General features: G+C 36.2%; 1 protein-coding gene across 1 annotated transcript in view; it reads right to left on the reverse strand.

Moving 5' to 3' along the window:
- Positions 1 to 26,669, reverse strand: part of CERKL (ceramide kinase-like) — a 45,581-nt gene that overhangs the window by 10,884 nt on the left and 8,028 nt on the right. The window contains exons 2-5 of the mRNA XM_010134890.1: positions 21,685 to 21,973; positions 12,789 to 12,920; positions 6,914 to 6,977; positions 3,083 to 3,225 (exon numbers count right to left, since the gene is read on the reverse strand). Of these exons, the coding sequence (XP_010133192.1) occupies positions 3,083 to 3,225; positions 6,914 to 6,977; positions 12,789 to 12,920; positions 21,685 to 21,973 (628 nt within the window). The remainder of the gene's footprint in view (positions 1 to 3,082; positions 3,226 to 6,913; positions 6,978 to 12,788; positions 12,921 to 21,684; positions 21,974 to 26,669) is intronic.

The following is a 26,669-nucleotide window of genomic DNA, read 5'->3' on the forward strand; positions in this document are numbered from 1 at the left end:
CTAAACAGGATAGGCACAAGTAATTGCATCCTTCTCTTGAATCTGTAGAGGTCGTTAACATTTGCAGAAGTAAACAAGGACAAAACCCCACCCTTTCATGAATCCTGGGAAAATAAAACAAGTTCTGTGTTCAAAAACGTTAAGTACCACATCCGCCCTTCCACAAGCTGAAAATCTAGAACAAGCACAGTTTTGCAGTAGCATGTACCATCACCTTCTCTAAATATAATTCTCTTGCTACATGCCTAATGGCATTTTGATCCCAATAACAACTGAATAACGTGTCTCATTCCCTAGGTCCTATACAAGCAGGAGGCCATCAAAAAAAAAGCTTATAAACAAACAATTTAAGTGGTGATTCAATAAGAATGGTTTTAATGCCATCACTCATCTTCCCAAGTCATCTTTTTCTCCCCCTATGTAAGCTTGGAATATTATTTACCAATAACAAGATGGTTCTCCTGAACACTGTTGTATTAATTCAGAGACTAATAACCTTCTTTGATGCTCACGTATGGGCTTGCACCCATCACAGATTACTAGCAGTCACCTTTTTAGACTTCACTCCACCTTCACAATTTACTGTTCATCCATACAATTCCAGAATCTCTGTAACCATTTTTCTTAAGCAGAAACGAGATTTTTTTTATTCTAAAAATATAATTCCGTTCAAAATATTAACTCATTGTCCTGATGTTACAAACAACTTCCTACAACCTCCTTCCCATGAAATTTGCAAAAGCATCACAGTAAGGACAAAGTATCTGCAGGTCATGTAAAGCATGACTGATGAAGGTACCAAACAGAAATTGTAGAGAAAAAAATTGTCCTTGGAAGTGCAAGCACTTCTGCAGTACAATTAACTTAATTAACCAGACAACATGAATATTCATAAGGCTGTTAATGTCTCCCCCATCCAAACAGATAAATGTGATGTAATGACTTTCTAGTCAAGCATAGCTAAAATTCTGATGAAAACTGCACCAACATTTTGGTTCTTTGCCTGACATATCACAGAAATTAACAGTCCCTCAGTAATATTTTATTTTTAATTAATTGGGAATCATTAATTTATTTAAATGAACCATTTAGAACCAAGAGGTTCACAGCCATCAGATATAGATTGTCTCTTGTTCTGTAACAACTGGATAGCTTTTTTAATGTCCTTCCAGTTCCCCCTCCCCTTTCTCCCATTCCCCCTCCATGCAGTTCCTTAGCAGTAGTTCCCATAGCAACAGCACTCTGGCTAATGGTCAGCAGTACAACTGCGGGGTTCCCCACATCTCATCCATTTGATCTGGACCAGAATAAGGCAGTTCAGTAGGGTATTTTAATAAAAAGACATTCCCTTCTGGACCTCTCTCTTCAGGAGGTAAACTTTCAAGAGCAGGTCCTTCCCATCAAGTTGGCTGAAACTTCAAAATGCTGTCTTAACTCCTTACCACAGAGGCTAAAACCAGACTGTAAGCCACTCAGATAACGCTATCCTATAACATAGTTTCAATTTTTACTCTACTGGAGAATCCTAATTATTTGGTACAACACATTTTGAGGGAGGGTCGTTGGTCAGAATCAATTGACCATTGTGTTTCACCTTCGTCATGTACACAAGTATCATATTTATCTGTTTTCTAACTGACTACTTTTTGGAATACCAATAATAAGGAAATAAAACAAGCTATAGGTTAGAACCTATTAAGGAGTTTCTCACACTATCATTCCATAAATTGCTCTTACCCTCTTTTAACAAAGTCTATGGCATCCTACATGACAAGCCGTACAGCAGTCTTTTGGGTTTACAAACCCTTTTGATCGTGACATATTTGCCTTAAACTGAAGCACTAAGGATGAAGCGCGGTGACGTAAGCATGCCTGCACAGTGTGGATTCAAGTGCTGGAGCAGTTCCATCTCAACACCATCAGGATATTCACAGCAAATGAACTGGTAAGTGATGGTCCAACTGCTATATTAAAATACATTTGCTTCATGTCTGAAATCCATATCTTTTACCAATATAATTCCAAGGATTTTTTCTTTTTCACCTTGGAGGAAAAAAAAAAAAGCTAGTGTAATCTTGCATTTTTACAATCAACTAGTCCCTGTCTTAAAGTTGCTTTTAGAAGTGCAAAGAAAGTCAGAGCACTCAAAACCTGCTTGCTCAGTTCGAAAGAGACTTGCTCATTTTTTGGTAGAAAACTGAAAACAACCATTTGTTGTTCACCTGGCTGCAGGCATTTTTTCCTTACTAGTTAAAAACATTTGAGAAATTTCAAGTAATCACATCAATGTCCACACCAGACAGCAGTGTCCAGGCAAAAATACCCCTCCTCTTTTGAAGAGAAGTGATTCATATACCAGTCCATTATCAACCTGCTCATACTAGTTCTAGCTAGTTCCAGCTCCCTGCCTGGCACAAATTATACAAAAATTGAGAGGAGAAGGAATAAACACCCCAAGAACTAATAAAACAACAACAAAAACCCACACCACAAAATGCAACTACAAGTTAATAAATGATCAAGGCGATTTTTCAAGAGAGGTGCGTACATTTTCAGGTCTGTAGAAGTAAAGCAGAGAGAAAGCAGTTTTGTGTGCACAGAATTGGGTTTTTTTTTTTAAATATAGCCCACAAAATGTATTCCTGGGACACCATTTAAAAATAGACTTTATGCATGAATCCAGCTGAGAATCCTGCCAAGAAAATTGGAGAGAGAATTGAAACAGCATGGTTTATATTAAGGTCCTTCTAGAAAACAAAGTTTTCATTTGGTATCATTTCCGGGAGCAAATAAGGGCAAAATGTAATCTTTGCATGCATCAGCTGAAAATTATTTTAGTTTTCTTCTTCCTGAGCTTCTTCCTTTAGGCAAAGAGCTCATCTATGCCATTACTAGATTATCATAATGATTTAAAAACTAGTCATTTGTAATCAATCTAAATCACTAATTTAGGACATTTATTCAATAGTTCCCTTAAGTAACTGAAGCTTTAGCACCAAGAACTGCCTTTAGTAGCCAAAACTGTAAAATGTGCCAGAGGGACAGATGACATTAAAAAAGTAACAGTACCTTTCAGTCTTACCTGCTGGTATTACTCCAAGAGGAACCGGTGCTCTGACAGGCTTTGGTATATAGCCTATGTCTTTTCCAGCATCTATCTGGGCTTTAAGTAGCAGACCATGAGCAACTTCACTGACAGATCCATCTCCACCGACACAAACTACCCTATAACAAAACAAAAATGCTAAAGAGTTCAAAAGTCTTCCACAGGTGAGTGAACAAGCGAAAGGCAGCTATCACGCACCACATGCATAATGACACTTTGAACAGCTAAAACCCATTCTTTCTCTAAGAACAAGCCAGGGCTTCACTGTCACAGCAGTGAATGTTAACTCACAAGATACGAGCATCCTTATTTCTGCTGTCTTCTATCTGAGTAGGAGTAAATGTATTTAACAACTTACAAAGTATTCCTTACCTTATCACACATTATCCTCGTGAACTGATGAGATGGGAGAGTTAAGCACAAGAGGCACTTGAGTGCCTCTGGAAGTTCTTTAAATCTCTCAGTGCTGACCCTCACAAGCATTCCAATGCTTTTTAATTGCCCTTATAATAACAACTCACCAAATATTCCAATAAAACTAAAAGTACTTGAAAATAGCTAATTCCACACACTTTGTAGGCAGCTGAGGGATTCAGCAAAGTATAAAACCCCAGTGCCAGCAATCCTTTGCATGAAGGTGCTTAATCACTGCTTCTGGAGCATGTAATTAAACTCCCACCTGCTGTGGCTATATAGGCGAATACGTTTGTCTGTAAAAGCCCTGTTACAGCAAACTTTCTTCTCCCCGTTTATACAAATAACTGTTAAAGTGATTCTCCAAATTAGTAATGTATAAAAGTTATATGCTTTTAAAGCAAACACACTTTAATGATAAAAACAGTAATAGTATGCTCTAAGCATTTAAAATATGTCAGATTTACTGTAGGAAACACTTACTTAAAATATCTTTTTTTCATATATTTCTATGAATGCAGTTGTGAAACTATGTCTGATAATTCAACCAGATAAAACTGGTAAGCTTTTTATATGAAAATCATCATTATGTTAATAAAGTTTTAAATTAAATTACCTCAGGTCCTTTAACATTATTATCCTATTATTATTTCCTAACTATTTTTTAATTTCTAAATTTTTTAGGAGTGTTTCCTCCATCTATATATAGTCTATAGCAAAATTTTGGAGCACATTTTTTTCTGCTTGTAATCAGCAGTCATCTCCTGTCTTTTACTTCATTTGGGTTTAGATCAGTTTATTTCTAGGCCTAAAAGTTTCTGCCGCAGCAGCAAACACAGTTAATCTCTGTAGCCTGATAAATTGTTCACCTGGAAGAATTTATGTGGATCATCTTCTGGCTATTATAACTTTTGAAAACAGGTATAGTTTCCTCTGATTTTGGGGGTGCTGTGTTTGTCATTGCTGGAAATAAATGAAGAATCCAAGGAGTAACATAAAAATGCTGCTAACTTTAATTTTTATTAATTTAACATTAATCTTTATTAATTTAACGTTAATCATCAAGAGTTGCCTTTTTGGCTGGAAATAGATACACCATCAGGGATAGCAAAGGTAATCAGCGAGAATCTGCCACGCAAAAAGAGTAGAAAGTCAGTCTTGAGCAAACATATTTGACTACGACCTCGAAGTTCTTAGAGGAAGAAACATCTGCCTAACCATCAGACGTAAGTTTCTTAACTATTAACTAAAGTCTGATTAACTGAGGCTGCACTAAACAATATCTATAATACCTTCAGCTCCTGATTAGAGAATAAATACATGCCTGTATATTGTGTCACTGTACAAACAAGAAAATGCCGCCGAGATAGCAGCATCACAAACACACTCTGTCACCAAGGCTTGGTCCCAAGGTGGGGGAAAAAAGTACACTGCCAAGTGTGCAAACTACCTAAACTTCTAGTATGAGGAAGAAAAAGAAAAAGAGTGGATTAGATGAAATACATGACACATGCCTATGATCTTGCAAACCAGAATGGGAACTGGAGAGATCGGAGAAAATAAATTCTACACAGAAACAACCTGCTTTGACAAAGACTTCTCAAAGACTTAATGGAATGAGTGAAAAGACATTATGTCAAGTGGCTGCTAGAATTGCAAAAACCTTAATTTTTCATCAGTAGGACAATTTCATCGTTGTGGAGTGAATTTTCATTTCTAACTAGATCCCATACATTTTTCTGGTTTAATTTTCAGTAAATCACAATTGTCATTAAATTTTATTTGGGAAAGACTGAGGTAGTTTGGGGAACCTACAAGATTTTTATATCTATGGCAAAAACTCTAATGCTAAACAGCACAGGCACTCCACAGGAACATCATCAAAAGCAAGCCTTTGAACAATTTGAAAAAGAAAATCCCAATTTCAAATATCATCTTCCTGCTCTTAAGAAAAACTCTTAAAATAATGGACAAGAAAGATTAGTGATGTTTTGTAGCTGTCTTCTTCAAAGCATCAGTCCTTTAGCATAATATGGATTCTGACTTCAGCCTAGCAGTCACTGCTGTAGAAAGCCTCCTAAGTTAGCTATTTAATAGGATACTTTTGTATTGTGCTTTATTGAATGAGTACGTAGATGGAGGTCAGGCTACTTGGGAAGTTATAACACTCCTTTTTCAAACCCTTCAGATATTTCATTTTTGCTCATAAACTCTGATAATAAAAGCTACTTAATTTCCACGTGAGAAAAAACCCTCCACACTTAAACAGCTAACTTTGAAAGGACAGGGGTGTTTTCACCTCAGAAATCCTAGCGTCATATTGACTTAAGGGTTATTTTCTTACAGCTTCTTCTGTTCCTATTTCCCCTTCGTTCTGGGTACTGGAAAGAAGTCTTACAGGAGGAGAAGCAGCCCAGCGACTCTACCCAATGATCTAAGACAAAAACAACTCAGATATGACCCAGAGGAGAACAGGTTTGTGCAAGACAATACAGCCCAGGCTTTTCTCTTCTCTGTGTTCATATCTGCTTCCTGGACAAACTGGTTGCCCAGCTCGCACCCCAGAGAGTATGTCTTAATTGGAAGGCAATTGTCCTCAGAATCTGTAATACATGCATACATATTCAGATATATTTTCTCACCTAACTCTGTGAATTTCTAGAGCTAATAGAAATTGATCAGACTATAAAAGACTGTTTAAGCCTTCTTGCTCCCTGCATATTCCAATAAGAGTTGTAAGAATGCTGTAAGACTTCCACTGTATGCAAAACTATTCTTACACAGAACCATGGAGTGTTAAGCATTGGAAGGCACCTCTGGAGATCAACTAGTCCAACCTCTCTGCTAAAGCAGGTTGCACAGGATCACAGCCAAGTGGTTTTTCTTATATATTATTGACACTTATTATTGAATGATTAATGCAAAACCAACAAATATTGCAAGATTAATCTACGTAGCCAGGTCTTTAAAAATAATTGAAGAAGCATTTTTACTCTCGACTTCAGTAAGTTTGAATGATTTTTTTTTTTTTTAATGGAAAAACATTCAAGTTACTTTTAGATAAAATGATCTCTTTAAGACCCATTTGAACGGATGGAGTGAAATACAGAGCACTTGTGCCACTCTGGCAAATACAGAGATAGAAGCCTTCACGAAGCATATTTAAGAAAGCTTTATGTTTATTTACCGTTATTTATAAATTTAAAATACATATCTATTGCTCCGCAAGTAATAAAAACCAAGGTATCTAATGAGATCTGATTTTCTCGGCTTAATGTATATATGTGAAAAACAGTAACTCATGCAATAACTATTAGCATGGTTTTGGATAGAATACAAATAAAATCCAGTGTGATGAGGTTTACTAACATTCATTGTCAAGAAACAACTTACCCATCAAATGCCTGCAGTTCACATTCTTTAAGTACTGAGAGAGCATGTCCTTCATATTCAGTTACTGTGGAAAATAACATTATTTAATTATCAGAAGGTTAGACAACTTAAAAGCTCTTTAAACTTTTTTTTTTTTACCTTCTAACATAAGGAACAAACAGTAATTCAGTTCAGATTTTTTTTAAAATCACGAATGCATTAAAAGTGTGAGAAGGTATGTTTTACAGTTACGGCAGCTAAAAGACAAGATGCATTAAAACTCAGCTGCCATCAGACACATGGCTATTTAATGCATTTCAATTCAGAGAATTAGAGAAGATGTTGCATCAAAATGCAAGTTTTAGCACTGACACAGTTGGTAAACTTCAGGAAAATGTAAGCATATCCTCAGTTAAGACTGAATTATTTCGGTATCAATCAAATTTAATTGCCTTTGTGTTAGGATATGCAAATTGCTAAATCAAAAATACGAGGAGTTAAACACAGAAGTACAAAATCAAGCTGAATACCAGTGACAACAGAATACAACACACAGAGGAAGGTGGCACAGGCATACACCAGAGTTCATAGCCTCTGGAGGAAATGAATCTGTCACCCCACATTGATGTCTCTGTGTTTGCCGATACCCTATATAGTACTGTAAATGCCAGTGAAGACAGGATAAACTGGCACACTGCAGATGGCACAAAGCATCGTAACTACATTTAGCATTTTCTAGGCCAGCTTTGCCAGAAGAGACAGCCCAGCTGCAGCCACCCATCAAAGATTTTTGCTGACTGATATGACACTTGCAGATGGATTTTTTGTGTAAGAATGTGCATCATTATATGCAAAATTACATTAATCTTTCATGCTTGTCTGTCTCTGGTGCTAGCATGGTTCAAGGCTTTTCTCCAGTGTTTCTAAACACTGTTAAAATTATTAGTCTTGCTGTCTACAACAATCATTCTGTATGTGTACCTGTTATAACAGTACTTCTACAGACTATTCAAATGCTGCTTACAAGACTTGAAAACACCTCTCTCTCTCTCCCTATATATACACAAAACCCACAAATACACACAAGGAGGTATATATGACTTTCAAAAAAAGAAAGAACCCATCAAATCAAAAGTGATAAAATTTTTTACACTTCACACTACGCAGCTGTATATCAGTGTACAGCTTCAAAATCTCCCAACCAGTATTAGCTAAGTTCTAGTGCTCGGTATTCAGGAAATTCTTAATGAAAAACTAGAGATATCTTGATTGCAAAGGCAGAGAATTATCATTTTGAAACATAAATACCTATCACTGTAATAGTTTTCAGGATTTACAGAAGTTTACTTTCATGCAGGACCTCTTCTGAAGATCAAAGCACAATATTTTAGCTATCATACTATCATACTCAGTTTTGCTGATGGGAAATAGGCTTGTATCATTATCTGTCAATTGGGAAAAAGGGACCAATGAAACTGTGCATCACACAAAAATGCAGAAAGGTTCAAATATCTTTCCATTGCTTAACTGTGAAAGAAAGTCTTCCCATGAAAACATCCAGTTCGTTACTAGCTTACATGGCTTTTTAAATGAGGGGATGACATTTAGCAAGTACAGTCTAATTAAAATGGTACAGTAAGTAAGATTTTATTTTGAAAAGAAAACATGCTTGGTGGTAATGCTGCTGTAATGTATGTAAGCTATGTTTACTACTACAAAATTAATTCACTCAAAGAACAAGGGCATGAAAATGAAGAGGACTCATGCCTACAGAGGACTCAATAAAGGCAGTAAAAATGTCCTAGTAAAAAATGACTGATGGAGGACTCCACCTTCTTACAGCTCTAATAGCTTAAGTGTGGAAAGCGATATAGGAGGACCTCAGCAAGGCTTAACACCAGGGATAATTTTTTAAAAATTTAAGATTTTGAGAGAATGACAGAGGTACACAGCATCTTTACCTTTTTTCACAAAGTTTAAAAGAAAAAAAAAGTTTCCAGGAAAAACTTCACAAGAACATATCAGAAAGTCAATCAAGAAGAAAAAAAAAGAAAAAATCCAACACAGATAGAAAAAGACCATGTCTAAAAAGTTTTCTGCGAGCTTGGCAACCTCCAGAGGGACAAATAAAAGCTAACCTGATAGCAGGAAAAAAGCTGGACGTTTGAATATTTGATCCTGTTCCAATTCCTGGGGAACAAACCCAACCCAAAACCCTAACCAAAAGCAAACCACAAAACCAAAAAAAAAATCCACAATAAATTTCGGTAAGAGGAAGAAAGACCTTCCTTCACCATTGGAGAAAGATTCAGATTACAGAACTGGCAAAAATATTATCACAAAAAATATTATTATTTGATGGGGGGTTTTTTTCAAACATTTCTTATGCATAATTGAAAAAGTTCTCCTTTTTCAAGGACATTTTGTTCCCAAGTTAAAAATACCAGTACACATTAACGTTCAAGTAACAGCATTCTGAAAGAAGGCCACACATACTCCAAAACACTGTAACGCCCTACCTTGGGGAGCCAACAAGAAACTAAGGATTCAGCCCCTACATACAGAAAAAGCAAATAACTAGTTCGACACTTGAAAACGTGGGACACTTCCATACGACACACATAAATACTGGCACTCATGTCACTGAATTATATCAATAGGACTAAAGCTGTTAACCACAGATCAACTAGGATTAAAAAAAAGTTAAAGTTATTTACTCTACAGTAAGTTCAGGCCAATGTTATTTGTCCAATCCTCACTCTCTTTTCCTTTGTGATTGTGCCCTAAAAACGAGCAAGAGTATTGTTTTTGCCTAAACATCCAGCACAAAACGGTGCAGAAACAGCAGAGGAGTCAAAACTAGGACGAGAAGTGACACGAGCCAGGAGTCTGATGGGGTTACCTTTATTTTTATTTAGAATGTCTAAGATTTTGCAAGATACTATTATATTTCTAAAATAGTAGCTCCAGTTCTCACTATGGGCCATATCCCAGGTGCAGCACTCAAGATTGCCAAACTCTTAAAAGACTGTATAAAGACCAGTTTAAGTACTCCTTAGCCTTAGCTTAGCAAGTGCTTTCAACACTTCAGCACTTTCAGTGCTAATTCTCACTTTCTGCTGCACTATACGCTTCAGAGATCTGTTTATCCCATGTAACAAAAATAATCCAAAACCCCAACAACACACAAAGACCTTTGGTTAGTTTCGCTGAAGTGAGTAGATCTGTAGGGTACAAAGTAATCTGGGGAAGAAAAGAAAAAAGAAAGAAAAAAAAAAAGAGAGGAAACCCTACCAAATTTAAAGATACTTGGAGAAAGTAAATGCTACTTCAGAACTTAAAATGAATAATAAGATCTGGCAAATCTGACCGCATAGGAAGCAAGAGGCAGCTACCACAACACGAGAGTGGGTGAGGAGAGCTCTGTCTTTCAGCACTCTCCTGTCCAAGTTTGTTGGCTGGGTATTTTTAGCAACCTGCAAGTCTTGTACTATGTACACACTGGATGTCACTTCAGAGGTTCAAATTTGCTTTAGAATTTCTGTGTACAATGAATTTTAAGCTTTAAATATGTGTATGTGGAAAGACTAAGAGTGAACTATCTTCAGTATAAAAGCTGTACAAAAGCCTGCAACTTTTACTACCCAATACACCTTGGTGCGCCACCACCTATGTAAAGAGCGGCCACGCTTCAAAGAAGCGGTAACAGCAAAATGCACACTCCAACCTCACAAAATCCAAAACAATCATAGGAGGAAAAACCTGTTCAATTTACTAGCAATGAGGCACTTCGTTTTCTTAGATGGTACCAGCAGACAGGACTTTCAGTCAGCACCCATCATCGACAGCGCCCCCCTCCACACACACACCCCTTTTTTTTTTTAATACGCAAAGTTCTTAATCATTTCGTTCTCCACTAATAAAACTGCGATGTAGTTTTCTCATTTTGCCTGTAGGAGGAGTGTTAGGCAGCTAATAAGCACAATAGTATTTGAACATTGCCAAAATAACCTTATTTTAAGGATGAGCCAATAAATATTTATCTGGCTAAAACCAGAAGTTTCTTTTCAAAATGTAAAAGAAAAATAATTTTTAAAAAACCTTGAAACTGGTTTTTTTTTTTCAATTAAGAAAAGCGTTTTTAAAACCACTACAAATTATATTCATAGCTTCTATTAAATTCTATTAATTAATCTTAAAAACTATTTATACAGTTCAGTTTTAGGATTCCAGGTGGCATTATGTAGCTAAAAAAATGTAATCTTACACAAGTTAATGATAATGCTGCCTTTGGCATAGTCTATCAAACAAGATCATGTTCACAGGAAAGATAAAAGAAAATCTTACCAGAAGTAAGGAATAAAATTTTTAAAAGGTAATTTTCTTTAAATAGTTGCCTAAAGTAATAACTAATTTATCAATTTGACAGGGAGCCATGTCTAAGATTTGTGTGACAAAGAAAAAGAAATCTTAAAAAAAAAGGCTAAGTTCAATTTCTAAGACGACAACATCATTATTAATCTGTTTACAATACCATCTCTGACTTGCAGGTGAAAAATGTGCCTGTGAGAATCAAAACTTACAGAAAGCTGTTGGCATTGCCTTATCAATTAAGGGAAGTTGAGAAATCATCACTACAGAATTGGTCTGTAGGACAATTCTTCTGTGGCACAGAATACAATCTTTTTCACACTATTCCCATGCATCTTGAAACTTCACTTAATTTTACTATAAATTGTGGGCTAAGTAATTTAAAAATACACAAATACAGGTGATAAAATTAGCAAGATAAATCTCGTATACAATCACAATAATGCAATCGTTACTATTTCCTCACGCCTAAATCAGATTTGCTCAGAATGGATTTTGACCTGCACCCTGAACTAGGCATGATTTCACAAGAAGTTTAAGGGACCACTCTAGGATGAGTCCTCTGTTTTACACTTTAAGCTGGAACTGATTATTTTTCAAGCCAATTACAACAGACATAAGAAAGACTTTTTGGTGTTAAAATGTCTTGCACCAGAGTTTACACTTCACATGGATATGAAATGCACAATAAAAAAAATCAGCAGTATATTAAAGGGAATTGTAATACTATGGATAAAAAAATTATTTGGAATGGGAAATAATATAATTTCTCTGTAAACATGGGTGGGTTTTGAGACCAAATTTGATGCAGCATAAGTTTTGGTCTCTTCACAGAAGTATGCAGAGGTAACAATCAGATCATTAGCATCGTATTGCTTTAAGAAAATTAATTTTTTCCATGTTCAATTTTTTATACGAAGCTAATCAAACTCTAGCAGAAATTTGGGCCTTGAATTCAAACTTGCTATTGGGAACCCACTGCTGAGCAGAAGGCAGCATCACTACAATGTTAAAGTTGTACCTTTGTGTTCTTCAGACACAAAGTCATGCTCATGTGCCTCGTGAGAACTGCCCTTATCGTCACAGAACTTAATCACTTAGGCTTCCAGGTCATCTCTGAAACTGAGTCAGAATCCAGAAATAATGTGTCCTTCAGGTAAGCCCCTCTTATGCTCAGGCCAATAGATGTTCTCAGAAGAGACGTAATATTTAAGGGCATGTTTTCAACAGAATGCAGGATCGACTCTTAGCAAGCATATATAAGACTGTAAGACATTACATGCTGTTTCTTTTTACAGAATCCTTGCTTTAAAAAACACAAAAAATATATTATTAGTATAATATTCAATGAACAACAGTATTAGCACAACATTTTTGATGAAATAAAAATATCTTGTATTAACTACAGTTCCAAATGCACTACTTGTAGGCAAAGCCAATAAGGATTAGCAGTAAATTCAAATTGTCTTGCACGCTTACGTACTAGTTTCACAAAGGATTAAACTGTGCCTTTGAATCAACTTACCTGTGACATCAGTTTTGATGTCAGCAAGCTTAAAAAGAGGTGCGACTTGTTCATAATAAACATCGATGGCTTCTCTTTTGTGGCTGCTTGGATTAACAAACACTTTTAAGGACTTTGGTCTATTTTGAAAGCCTAAAAAGAAAACACAAAACATTTACAACTACAGACAGACCACCTTTTTTTACATCTTACATGAATTTTTAATATTTGAACCATTACAGTACTTTTACAGGATAAGTAAATTACAGTCTAAAAAAGGTCTCAATTTCTTCTTGGATGTGCACCATTTACCCTAAAATTACAGTACTGATTATTTTTGTGTGCACAGCTAATAAACAGTAGAAATTAATCACACACTAACCAAAACATTGTAGGAACAACGTATATGTCACACATACATCATAAAGTATATGTCATAACCTAGTTAGACTCTGATACAGGAGCAGCGTGAATGTGGAGAAGTTATAAGATTGAGCAATAAGAAAAACCCCCAAACAGCAAAAATATACCTTTTTCAGAATTTAATATGAAACATCCTAGCAGGCATATGACAATAAGACTCAACAAACCTGATAGCACAATGCAATACTTTTGTTTTTTGAGACTGCAAATCAAATAGTGCAAAGGAAATTCCCTTATAAGGTGTCCGAAGAAATACAAAGAAATAGAAAACTTCATGAAATCATTCAGAAATGTGAGAATTACTCTTAATTTGTTGGGGTTTTTTTAGTCACATTTAGGTCTTCAAACCAATGAACTCTGAGCAAACAACACTGAGAAATTCTACTATGCAAACAATACCTTGTCTTGTACATGGATCCCATGAAGTAATTTTATTATTTGGAATATGGTATTTTGTTGAATAGCAAATAATTCATACTACAACAATAACATTACTTCTCAAGTTCTCTTTTCTAGAATTCCTACAGTTGCCATGATTCAGTGAAGCTGGTTTGCTACAAAAAGCAAGTTGTGGCATGCAATACTGCTCTTTGGTTATTACTTAAAACACATGAACAATTTCGTAATCAATTAATTTATAAATTCTAAATTTTCTTTTAGCATGAGGTTAGACTTTCCCTTTCTTAGCCAAATGAAAGCTAGAATATCTGGCAAGTATACTGCTTTCCACAGTCAGGAACATTAGTAGTAAGCCACAACTCCAAAAGGAACCAAGAATGAAAGCACGTTTTCCTGCCCCATGTGTAGTATTACCTCAATTTTTACCACTGAATGTACCTTCAGAGCGTCAGCTGAGACTTCCTGAAGTTCTTTCCACTTACTCTACCTCAACAAGCCAACAGGAACACTTCCTCAGAGAAATTATAGCTAAATACTATTTTGGCATCAAAGGGGGAACATATTCCTTAAAATCAAAATATAACAATTATAGAAGTCTCACAGATTATTTTTTTCACTTATTTAAACACAAAGAATTTGGTAATGAAAACTAGCACTTTATCCAGTTTTTGTTAGTAAATCTTAGAATATTTCGTAAAGATAAAATATCTCATAAAGGAAATTACTGGCTCGGTTTGCTGCTATAATGTGAAAGCATACATAAAATAAAAGATCTCTGATTATGTTTATGGCAAAATGTTATACACAGTGCTGTGTCATTGTATGGCAAATTAGTCCTTATGAATCCTTAACAACTGATGAATCCTGAATGTCTTCAGTAATAAGCATTGGTGCCTATATTTAAAAGTACCTCATTTAAAAAAAGAAATAAAAATAAAACGGGGAACTTGAAGACAGTGGACGTGCTGGAGGACAAGGACCTTGATTACCTACAAGAAAGGTCTGACAAAAGCCTCAAGATGTTCAATAATGACAAAGTCCAGCACCTGGCCCAGCAAAACCCTAACAGTGCAGGCTGGGGATTGACCAACTATGTAGCTCCTCTTCGGAGAGCATCTGAAGTTCCTGATGGGCAAGGAGTTGAGCTTGAATAAACACTGTGCCATTGATGCCACGAAGATCAAGTGCTTACTGGGTTGCAGTAACAAGAGGACAAGAAGCAGTTCAAAGGACATCACTGTGCCCTTGTATCAAACATCTTCTGAGCCTGAATCTCAAAAACTGCACCCATTTTCAGAGCCCCCCCAGCACAACACCAGTAAAGTGGATTCTGTCCAACAGAGATGCAAAGAGGGGCTGGAACAAGCCACATACAAGAGGTAGAGGTAGCTGGCTTTGTACAGCCTCAGGAAGAGAATCTTCCTAAATGCAGTCCTTAAGTATCTGCTGTGGGAGTTACAAAGACCACCAAGACAGACTCCTCACAGGTTCAGGGACAAAAAGGCCAGACACATTCGCAGCAATGAATATTCCAATGCAAAATAAACACTCTTAACAATGAGAGTTGTTAAACCATGGATTGCATTGCCCAAAGAGGCTGTGGAATGCCCATCCTTACAGATTTTCAGAACTTATCTGTACACAGCTCTTAGCAACCTTATCTTCTTTAGAAGGTCACTTGCTTTGAGCAGGAAGCTGGAACAGATAATCTCCAGAGGTCCCTTCCAACCTAAATTACTCTTGGCTCTCTGGAAACAGAAACAAGCACGGCAGAGCTATACAACACTGTAGTGTAATTTCTAATCATAGGAATCACATCACAAACAAGGAAGACTACACAGAAGTTCCCAAAGGCTATTAAAGCACATCATCATAAAGACATTAAAATAATCATTAGTCAAGACACTTAATGGAAATATGCTATCTGGTATTGTTGAGTATTACAGAAGTCAAAATACTAAGACTAAAAAACATAATTTCTGTGACTTGGTATTTTGCCTAAAGTGTCAACAGCAATTAAACAGCAAACTGCAAGAATAAAGGCTCCTGATTTAAAAGAGAAAAGACTTCGCCACATTCATAAATGCGCTGTCATGTTTCCTGTCTTCCCTATATTAACTCCTACCTGTGATCAGCTGGCCATAAATGCTTAACCCTGACCAACACCCAGAGCCACAAAAACTGTAAAAACTAACTACAGAACCTTTGATTTCTAAGTAAAGCATATTGTTAAACTTTTATATATTAATATATTTGTATATTATATAATAATCAAAGAGAGAAAGAAGGGACCATCTAAAGGGACCTGGACAAGCTGGAGAAGTGGTTCTGTGCAGACACCATGAGGCTGAACAAGACCAAGTGCAAGGTCCTGCACCTGGGTCAAGGCAACCTCAAGTATCTACACAGGCTGGGGGGTGAAGGGGTAAGGAGCAGCGTATATTATATAATAATCAAAGAGAGAAAGAAGGGACCATCTAAAGGGACCTGGACAAGCTGGAGAAGTGGTTCTGTGCAGACACCATGAGGCTGAACAAGACCAAGTGCAAGGTCCTGCACCTGGGTCAAGGCAACCTCCAGTATCTACACAGGCTGGAGGATGAAGGGATAGAGAGCAGCCCTGCAGAGAAGAAATTGGGGATACTGGTGGAGGAAAAGCTGGACGTGAGTTGACAACATGCACTCACAGCCCAGGCGGCCAACTCTACACTGGACTGCATCAAAAGCATGGCCAGTAGGTCAAGGGAGGCAATTCTGCCACTCTACTGAGACCACATCTGGAGACTTGCGTCCGGATCTGGAGTCCTCAGTACATGGACATGTTGGAGCAGTTCCAGAGGGCTATAAAAATGATCAGAGGGATGGAACACCTCTGCTATGAAGAAAGCTGGAGTTGTTCGGCCTGTAGAAGTCTCCAGGAGGATCTTACTGCGGCCTTCCAGTGCTTAAAGGAGGCTTGATAAGAAAAATGGTGACAGTCTTTTTAGCAAAGCCTGTTGCAACAGGCCAAGGGGTGATGGTTTTAAACTGAAAGGGGGAGATTTAGATTAGATACAAGGAAAATATTTTTTTTACAATGAGGGTGGTGAAACATTGGCACAGGTTGCCCAGAGAGATGGCAGAAGCCTCATGCCTGGAAGCATTCCAGGTCAGGCTAGATGGGGACCTGAGCAACCTGATCTAGTTGAAGACGTCCCTGGTCACTGCAGGGCGGTTGGACTAGACAACCTTTAGAGGTCCCTTCCAGCCCAAATCATTCTATGATCCTATGGATAGGAAAGTACAGAGTTTGTAGCAGCAGAGAAAGGTGAAGAAGTGTCATAAATTGTCACCCAGACAGTGCGAGTTATGAAACTGTTAAACAACCATTAGGAGAAAACTGAAGGGGGGAAAAAAAGCAAACACTGCTCTCACTTAACTGCTTTTGAGTTTTACGTGTAAAAATAAAAGCTCCAGGTGGCAGTATAAAGTTTTAAAAGAAAGCAAAATCGGGTAAAAAGAATGCAGACTTTTCAATTGGTGGAAAAATAACCCTAGATTTTTAAGGGAATGGTTGAATTTTTGTGGTTTTCTTTTTAAACAAAAATTCATCATTAACTGATTCCAGACCAGGAACTGTATTTACAATTATATATTTTAGGCTATTGTTGAAAAGTAGATCAGAGTTAATACATAAAACCTAATGAGATTTTCAAGAACCAGATGAATTCACAGGATAAAACTGTTAGAATATTCTCTTTATGATTACTTGAATATCAATTTACTTTTTTAGAGAGGTAAACTATTTTATTTACAGAAGTAGGTATCACAAAGAAGGCATTTGAGCGGAGATAGTATACTACTGATGGGGTTTTGTTTGTGCCAAGTGATTTCCAACTGACAGGAAAGGATAATCATGACAAAAATTATTTATAATTGCCAGCATGCACTGGACATGTTATAATACACCAGACAACTGAGTTTAATGAAAGAATATCCAATAACAGTAAAAAATTAAAACTTTCACACAATTACATGGCCAAACTTCTTTAAAAGTCTTTTAAAATAATAATAATTTAATTTTCTTTAAACAACATCTGTATGAATCAATGTCATTTACTGCAGTCTGCAACTGATTTCAGTCTATCAGCCTTTTGGTGTTCTCCTAACCGGTATTCTGTTATTGTTTTCTGTGGCTGCTCCATCTGAAATGAACCAGCAGCCTAAAGCAGGAAGGCCAACTGTTCCTCTAGTACTAACAAATGTGCTAATATGCACTAGTTTAAACTTGATCTATCAAGTGAGTCAGTGAACCATGAAGGGTGGTGGGTCAATCAGGGTGTTCTGAAAACAAAAGCTCATAGGGCAGCAGAGACGCTATGCTCAGACATACATCTGTGCTGCTTTCAGTTCTTAGCTTTATGAAAATAGGGTTATGTTACAAAAGTTAAGAGCCTGGAATCATGTCATTACTGCATACATTTATAAATACTTTATACAGCAGTAAGAATATTGTACATGCGGAAAACTTGTGTACATGAGACAGATTTGTTAATGTAACTATGGAGACACCACTGTTAATATTAACTAAACAAGTTAATGTTTAACATTAATGGTTTAATTAAAACTTCATACATGAAGTTCTAGACATTCATATCAAATACCAGTGTGAGAGATACTACAGAATAATAGATAAAAATAAACTACACTTCATGCAATTTTTCTTACTTTATTTCTTCTTAACCATATGTACTATTTTTAGTTTACAGAGTTTTTAAGTAAAACATTTTCAATTCAACTGTCAATAAAAGTCCTACCTTGCTAACAAATAAATTTAAAAAATTAATGGGTAAGCATTGATAATTACGCATTTTCTGTCATTTCTGGGCCTGTCTGAACCCTTTAAGAAACACTGGGCATTTGCCTGTACAGAGGATTTTGAATTAAACAGTGAATTCTACTGACACGGTATCTCCCCACTGTACATGCCCGTAAGCCCAGTACAAAAAGATGGGATGTATAAATGGAAATCACTGAAGAGTATGGTGTACAACAGGTCTGACGTGAGGTCAGCAGCACACTAGAATCTAAGCTGCCGTTTGGGGCTTTCCAGGAGCCACTGGAAGGCTCCATAGCTGCATGCCTTAAGATGGCAGCGGTTACTTTACGTCAGTTTAACAAATACGTGCTATAAACATAATTTCTCTACGTCTGAGCAAGCTCTTTACATCTAGCTGGCACGCATCCGAACAACAGCAATGTGACGTGGAAAATAAGAACCTATTTAAAAGTGGGAAGATGGTAGTACACGTAGTTTGTTACCCTGTCACGCGCACACAAAAAGCCATAATAGCAGCCACTCTGAACAGCTATATTGTACCTGCGTGTTCACTTACATGATGACAGGCTTCGTGAAATATTATAGCCAGGTTAGACTTTAAATTGAAGTATTCAGAACACAAGTTCAGAGCACGAGAGGATACTCTCCATGAAAAGAGTAAGAATAAACAGGGGAAAACCATGCAAGAAAGATCCACATCAGACACAAAACACATAGTAAAATGGAAACTGGGTACATGGTATTTCAGAAAAAAAAAATAAAATCTTCATTAGAAAAAGTCTCCAGATAAAACTCAAGCTAATATCATCACTGATAAATTTGCTAGTGTTGTTCCTTAATTAATGTATATGCATAAAAATCTAAAAACTTGTCAAACAGTAAGGAAAACACATAGAAATTACATTTATTTTCAAAGGAGACACACCTTCTGGTAATATTTAGCCATCCTGACAAATGAAAGTACATGTTTACTGACAGTCATACCCAAATATATACACATTCTACTTTGGTAAATCACCTGCTTTTAATTTGCTCCAGCCTAGAAAGCAATAAAAAAAATCCCTTCAAGCAAATAATGCAGCAGTTAATAAAATTTACTTTGTGATCAGATAGATTAGGAAAAAATAAAACCCCAACCATCTACACTTAAATTTCAACTATTTTAGAAGGACGAAATTTTAACTTTATCCTGTAGTTCATAAGTAAACCAAAAAGGAGCCAATTTAAGTTATCTAACAAAGATGTCACTGGCTGTATTATGAAAACAAGCTGTGGAAAAACTATGAAAATTCATCACTGTTTCAAGCTGAGATACATCAATGTGCCTTTTGAGACTTCAGTTACTGAGGAGTCATCAGAACTTACCTCCATTTTATACTCTTAGTCCAGACTTGGTAGGGAACTTACTACCACTATGTGGTACATTTTAAATTAGAAGATTTTTTTTCTGAATTATTCCATTACTGTTTGAAATACTGGTAACGTGTCTCTGCCACACTGAACGCAGAAATGCTGCTGCTTTTTTGGTGATTTTCTGGATAGAAAGGCAGTTTTAATATCTCCTCAGACTTCAAAGCGTAACTGTGAAAACTACTTTTATTGTAATTACAGAACTCAACACAATCTAGAAATTAGTAAATGAAACTTTGGGTGTTGTGTTTGGTTATTTTTTCCCCTCTAAGTCCTGATTATTCCTGAAGCAGAAGCAAAGGAGGAAAACATACCGATTAGAGATGAAGAAAAATCTGCACAAGGATTGAGCTTCTGGAGAAAGACTGAAGCTGAAGAACTAGAAACAGCAACATCGCACAGAGTGCTTTTTTTTCAGGTTCAGGTGGCTTCTAATTACAAAGCTATAAAACAGAGACTGCACCTCGAAGTCAAGGCAACCTGAGCAAGAGAAACTGCAGCTTTTTTTCTGTGAACATATGGTATCACTGCTTCTGATGGATGGAGGGTAATCTGGGAACAAAACAGACATTTGCTCCTTATGCAAATGTCCTTCCCTTTATGGGTAGCTGGAGATCTGCAAGAATCTTGGCACTTCTGCAGACTTAGATATTTCGTGATAAAGTCTTTCAAAAAGGGGCAGGGGAAGGCACTTTTTAATACAAGGTTTTATTTAGAAAATTCAAACCATGTTATAAGCAAACAAAGTAAGAATGCACCATGAATAACTGATGTTATTTTACTTTCTCTAATACCTGCTTTTGACAAAGCTTGTCAAAATAGTTTGTGACACTATAAATCACTATTGAAAGTGTTGTTACAAACACTACAGATGTGTAAGATTTGAATTCTGTAATCTGGCTCAGTATTAACAATTCAAGTGGAGTTTTAATCTACTACAAGATGCTTGTTTTTCTTCTGTAATAAACTGATTAGCTTTAGTCTGTAAACAAAGATGCATACTGGAGCTAAACCAGCCAGTTTGGTTTGCGGGGGCATTTTTTGTTGCCTTTTTTTTTTCTAAATCGCAAATGTGCTATATTCTCTGTCTTTTCAGTAGTGATAGTATTAAATTACAGTGAATGTCTTTGATTTGTTATAGGGTTCCCCCCCACCAAATGGTGAATATTTTTTCTTAAATTTGATTACAGCTTCCAAGAAAAAAAAAGCAATTATCATGAGTTAAGCAAAGCATCCTGAAGCTGGCATTAACCCAGGCAAACACAGAAAGATATTTTTAAAATAAAGAATTGCCTGTCATCACCAGCTAGTGTCACGACATTTTGTATCAAATTATACAGTAAGAGTCCTACAGAACCTCAAGAGCATTTCCATCTGTGAATTTATGAAGCGGAAAGCTGCTCCCATTGGTCTTTTAAAGAATCCATGGATCTCAAGTGGGAGCTTCTAAACAGTCACTAGCAAGTCCCTGAAGAGCTCCCAGGACTGCAACACCTGTAGTACCATCAGATGTGCTGCAATTTCAAGTGAAAACATCAAAAAATAATTTACTTCTTTAAGAACCACATTTCCCAGAAGACTCTTCAGTCAGAATACAGTAAGCTACTTATTTCCAGTAGCTTCCAAAAAAGTTCCAAGAAATAGCATCTATTTGTTTAATTTTTACAGATTCATTAGTCAATTACTGTCACTTTCCCAAATGTTTACACTTCACCATGTAGTAAACATTTTCCAGCAATAATATTCATATCTGTGTGGCTTAATTTCCATAGGCAAAATATTTTTCTAAGCTTCATTCAACCTTACATATTGCAAATAGAAACAAGCCTGAAATAATAATGACATCAACCCCAATTAAATGCTTACCATTCAAAATTTCCTTTAGATGTCTAAACCATGAATGACAATGATCTTCACTTAAGTTATGTAAATGGATAGCACAGTCTGTTAGTTTATTCTCTTCTTTATTCAAGCATTTAAAAATTGTGATACCCAACAAAGTACCACCTTTTTTCTGTCCTACAAAACGACGACGTTTCAGTTTTACTGAAAATACATCTTTCATTTCAACAATCTCCTCTTGAGCTTGTAAAACCATACTGGAATCACCTGTAGGGGGGGAAAAAAGTGTTATCAATATGATTAGCAGTAATATCTAAAAAAAATATATATAGTTAATGGTTTCACCTCTAGCTTCTTCTTGCATCTGCACATGCCTATATTGAAACTAACCGCATATCATTTGCCTCAATCAATGGTCTTACATTTTACCAACTTTCTGGTACTTTCATTAGGTATCCAGCTATGCAAATAACATGATTTTAAAGAGATTATTTAATCCCTTTTCTGATATTAAAAGGAAATTAATACAATTGTGGACTCTAAGAACAGTGAACCACTTTTTCTTTTTTGCATTTTTCATTGTAGTCTCCTAAATCATATCAAACATAGCAGTTTAATTCTAAATCATAGATCAGAAAATGTGCTATGACCCAAGATGACTATATGCTGAATACATTTTTTCATTTGATACAACTGCTGCCTTTTGGGTTAGATTAGAAACATATCAAAAAATAGTTAAGCAAAAACACAGAAATAAACCAAAAGTGTGTCACCCATCTTATCTTTCATTTTTGAGTTACAAATTTACTTTAGAAGACAAGTAAAAGAAAAACAGTTTCAGAAGTTCTTGAGACAGTTCAAGACCCTCACCCCAGGGGAGATGTGTGTTAGGCTGGAGCACTAAGCGAAGGTTTTCTTATCTCAAGGCTGGAGATGGACCCTATGGCTGCAGGCACTATCACTTCAGTGACACTAGTTCCAAAGGTCTTTTAGACGTGTATCAACTGAACCACCATGGTACAGCTCTCCTTTCTCTGCTCTCGAGCTGTAAAACACCTCATTCCACAAAAACGAAGTCCAATACTCAGACTGAAGGAAAAATGTCACCATTCCTGTACATGTCAGACTCAAAGTTTCCCTGCTTTATTTGTAATTACAGCAGATCTGACACACTAGACCAGTAAAAGTCTCTTTTCCAAACCTAGCAACAGCTCAGTCAAGCACTTCCTCGATAGCAAAAGCCAAAACAGATTCTTCTGGGTAAATCGTTGCTGCAGGCTGTACTGAAGTGCCAGGGAGAAGCTACAAAAGACTCTCTTAATTATCTGCCTGAAAGATGGACACCACAACAGGTTAGACTGCAACATCAAGTATCACCTACTTCATTACACCACATGAAGTGAGGGCTTCAGAAAGTCTGACTTTTTCTGAGAAGGAAGACATCTGAATCAATTCTTGTAACAGTTTGACGCTGGCATTTCTCAACATCATTTCCAGAACCAGACCTTCTATCCAAAAATCCTGAAGATTTGCACTATGGCAATGCTGACACAGCTAAAGCTCTGTTTTTATATGTCAGTTATAAAGGTCTAAAATTGGAGTAAAATTTTTCCATTCTTAGCAGGACCACCGTGACAAGTAAATGTGCGCTGAGATGGTGCACAGGAAACTGTCTGCGGGGCAGATCTTCAGATGTATGCAGCAAATAAACAGAAGGAAACTCAAACAACGGAGATCAAAACAAAGCTTAAAGTACTGTAACGATTGCTGTAAAAGTATTTTCTGTGAGATACACTGAATGAAGCTAGGAGACTAGCTAGGGAAAAATATTGTATGATTCATTTGAACTAAGATTTTCACAGACTCAAAGGGTGAGTAGACATTGTACAAACAGCCTTAATACTAACATTACTAAATCTGAGATCTTGGGGTTTTTCAAACTTTCTATTGCTTCTCTAAAACATTTGTGGATAAACAGTCTTTGTAGGCCTTAAATGAAACACTCATGATATCCTGGATCACTTATCTAGAACTATATAGTTTAATACCTTTATTTAAGGTTTGTTTTAAATTTAAAAAACATCTTTTTCAGGGGGGGCTTATTTCTTTTTCCAGAAAGTCTCACTATCAGACATACAGAACCCTGAAAATTCCAACAGGCAAACCCTAAAGACCCTAGGCATATTCTATAATTTTAGTCTTCTATTTTTACTCAAAATAAGATCATTGTATATGCAGCAAAATTTTATAAAGCAATTCAGATAAAGAAAATTCAAGTCATGAGCTACACTTATAAAATATTTCTAGTATGTGATAACAATGAAGTTTACTTTAAAAATAAAGTATATATTGGATTAAGCACTCCTTTAAACTTAAAAAAACCCTATTGGTTCGTTAGTATCATATTGGCTATTGCTAGCTGTTTCAGGACATTAACCGTCCTCTCACATTACTTAGAAAGATACTAGGTACCATCTGTTCTTGCAAGAGATTTAAGTATACATCTATTAGATATCATGCTATTTATTTAATTCAGTACCCGCTTCCCATTGTTGTATCTTCCAAAAAAAAGTCAATTTAATTACAAGGAATAAAGATAATCTCTTCTACCAGGCTGCCCTGTCATCATGAGAGCAAGGGGAACCTGTATAAAGTAGGTTACAGGCGTTAGGGAAGAGTAAAACTAACAGCACTTAACATTTAACAAAGATCTAACAAAACTAGAATATATGGCACTTAAAAAAAATTACTATAAGCCAAGGGCTTGTCGAAATCAATCTCAGCACATCTGTCTGATGTAGCGCGTAAACAGGATTAGAGTTGGATTTATCTGCTTGACGCTAATTGTACTCACAGTTTCTGCACATGTCCACTTTTTTTCCTCCAAATACAGCATGAAAAAAAAAACCTGCCTGGATATATGAATTTCTAGGAAGTTTTATGCCCCTACTTATCCTGTCACTGATTTCAAGTAATGAGACTATCCTACATTTTTGCTATTTATGATAGTCTAATCTCTTATTCAATAAAAATTGTCTAAATATATCACACTGAACTAAATTAAAGGGTTAAGGACTAATACACTCAAACACAGTTTAATTGTAAATAGCAAACCAAATTTTAATTAGTTAAGAGTGTTAAACTGGGCTTTAAACAAATAGATTATCTCATGCTTACCATGAAATTGATGAAAACATACACAAAGAAAAAAGCAGTGCTACAGAAAAACAGAACAGTTTAAGAGATCTGTGTTATGAAAATGTAAGGACCAAAGTTTCAACCACAAAACACTCTACTGGACTCTTTTCCTACCACAGAGGCTCAGCATCTAGAAGTAGTATTTGAGAACTTAATTTCACTAATAAATACCTGGAGTACATGGAAAACAGTAGAAAATACACATGAAATGTGGCAGTATAATTCAAGTACAAGAAATGGACACAAAGGAATACGTGTTATACTCCTTGGTCATAAATTCTTTCTATAAGCTTTGGCAAGACACCTTGCCCCACTTAACTACATTTAATACATAAATCTCCTACACATTTTAGGCTCTCTGCCCCATTATGCTCTCAAAGTTTACTTCATTAATAGTTGATTGTTATAGTTGATAGCAATCTGTATGATTCTGTAACATAACAGAAATAACTAGAAATAAAAATCATCAAATATATATCAAGACTATACCAAAGAAAATGCAGTGAACAACAGTAGTTACTATAGAATTGATAACAGATCATCCTATACTGAATGAACACTGTTTTGAAAATTACCATCCAGGGTATACAATAAAATGTAACTGTATTAACACAAAACAAAAAAACTTGAATAGAATCAAAAATTAAATGACAATAAGTCTACAAATTTTGGCTTAGGAATATTTAAAATTAAGATGATGTCTAATGCATATAAAACAGTAACTATTAACTTATTAATTATTAAGCCCATTTTTCCCTTTAATGTACCCTGCAAAGCACAGTAAGTGCAGCTGATTCATAAAACCTGTATTGTTTCAGCTACAACTTTGATTAAGAAGGACTGGCAATGAGAAATACAAAAGGAGCACGTGTGGTCATTCTTGCCAGAAGAGCTGAGAATCACTGTATAGCTTATCAGGCTATTTAACTTTAAATTAAAGACTCTAAAGTTGAGACAGAAAAGCTATGTTCAGCACACCTGAATTTTCCAGGGTTTCTTATTTCATAAAGACAGGTCATGCAACACCTTTGGCAAAATTCGATGCTATTCCTCTTACTCTCTTCTGCAAGCAGAGGAAACAAAATTGCATTTTCTGCTTGTCGATAACATCAAACAGTAAGCTGAGGAGAAAAAGGTAGAATAAGGGCCAGGTTGGGGAGGGGCTGTTTTTTCTTTGACTATTACCTTTATGCTACTCTAGTCCTTTTAAATGGTGTTGCAAGAGAAGCATAACACAACCAAGGCCCTAGTCTAGAAAAACGTTTCTCAGACTGTGTGTAAAGCTCAGAATGTACTGCAAAGGACTGAAGAGATGCATGTCAGTTCAGATCTGGAGAGTAAAAGCAGGGTATAACTAACTTCATCTTTTAATGCTCTTCACTTGCAGCAACATCTGTATTCCTTCAGGGCAGAAAATTGAGCTTAAAAATATCTGACAGGAATACAACCAATTTTCTTTCTCCTCCTCTAGAGAATCTGAGGGTGAAGTGATGTATTTTGCCAAGCCAATGCAATACCTTGCCATAATCCCCCTCCCAGCACAGACACTTCCCCTCACTCACCTGCCACGACTGTGTAGTCCAGCCCTTTTCCTTATGCCTGGCACTTGGCAAAACCAAGCTGAGTCAATTCAACTCCCTAAAAAAACCACAGATCGTTCACTTTGGGTTTTTTGCTGGCTTAGTCTTCTGACAAGCTGTTTAATATAATCAGTTCAATGCAAGTCGTACAAAAATAAAGATGCTTCAAAGTGGTAAGAAAATACACAACAGGGAAGAAGGAAGGACTGGGACTGTCTCCTTCCTCAGCAG

This window comes from Buceros rhinoceros, unplaced genomic scaffold (assembly GCF_000710305.1).
Source record: "Buceros rhinoceros silvestris isolate BGI_N320 unplaced genomic scaffold, ASM71030v1 scaffold1534, whole genome shotgun sequence".
In the NCBI taxonomy this organism is placed as follows: Eukaryota; Metazoa; Chordata; class Aves; order Bucerotiformes; family Bucerotidae; genus Buceros; species Buceros rhinoceros.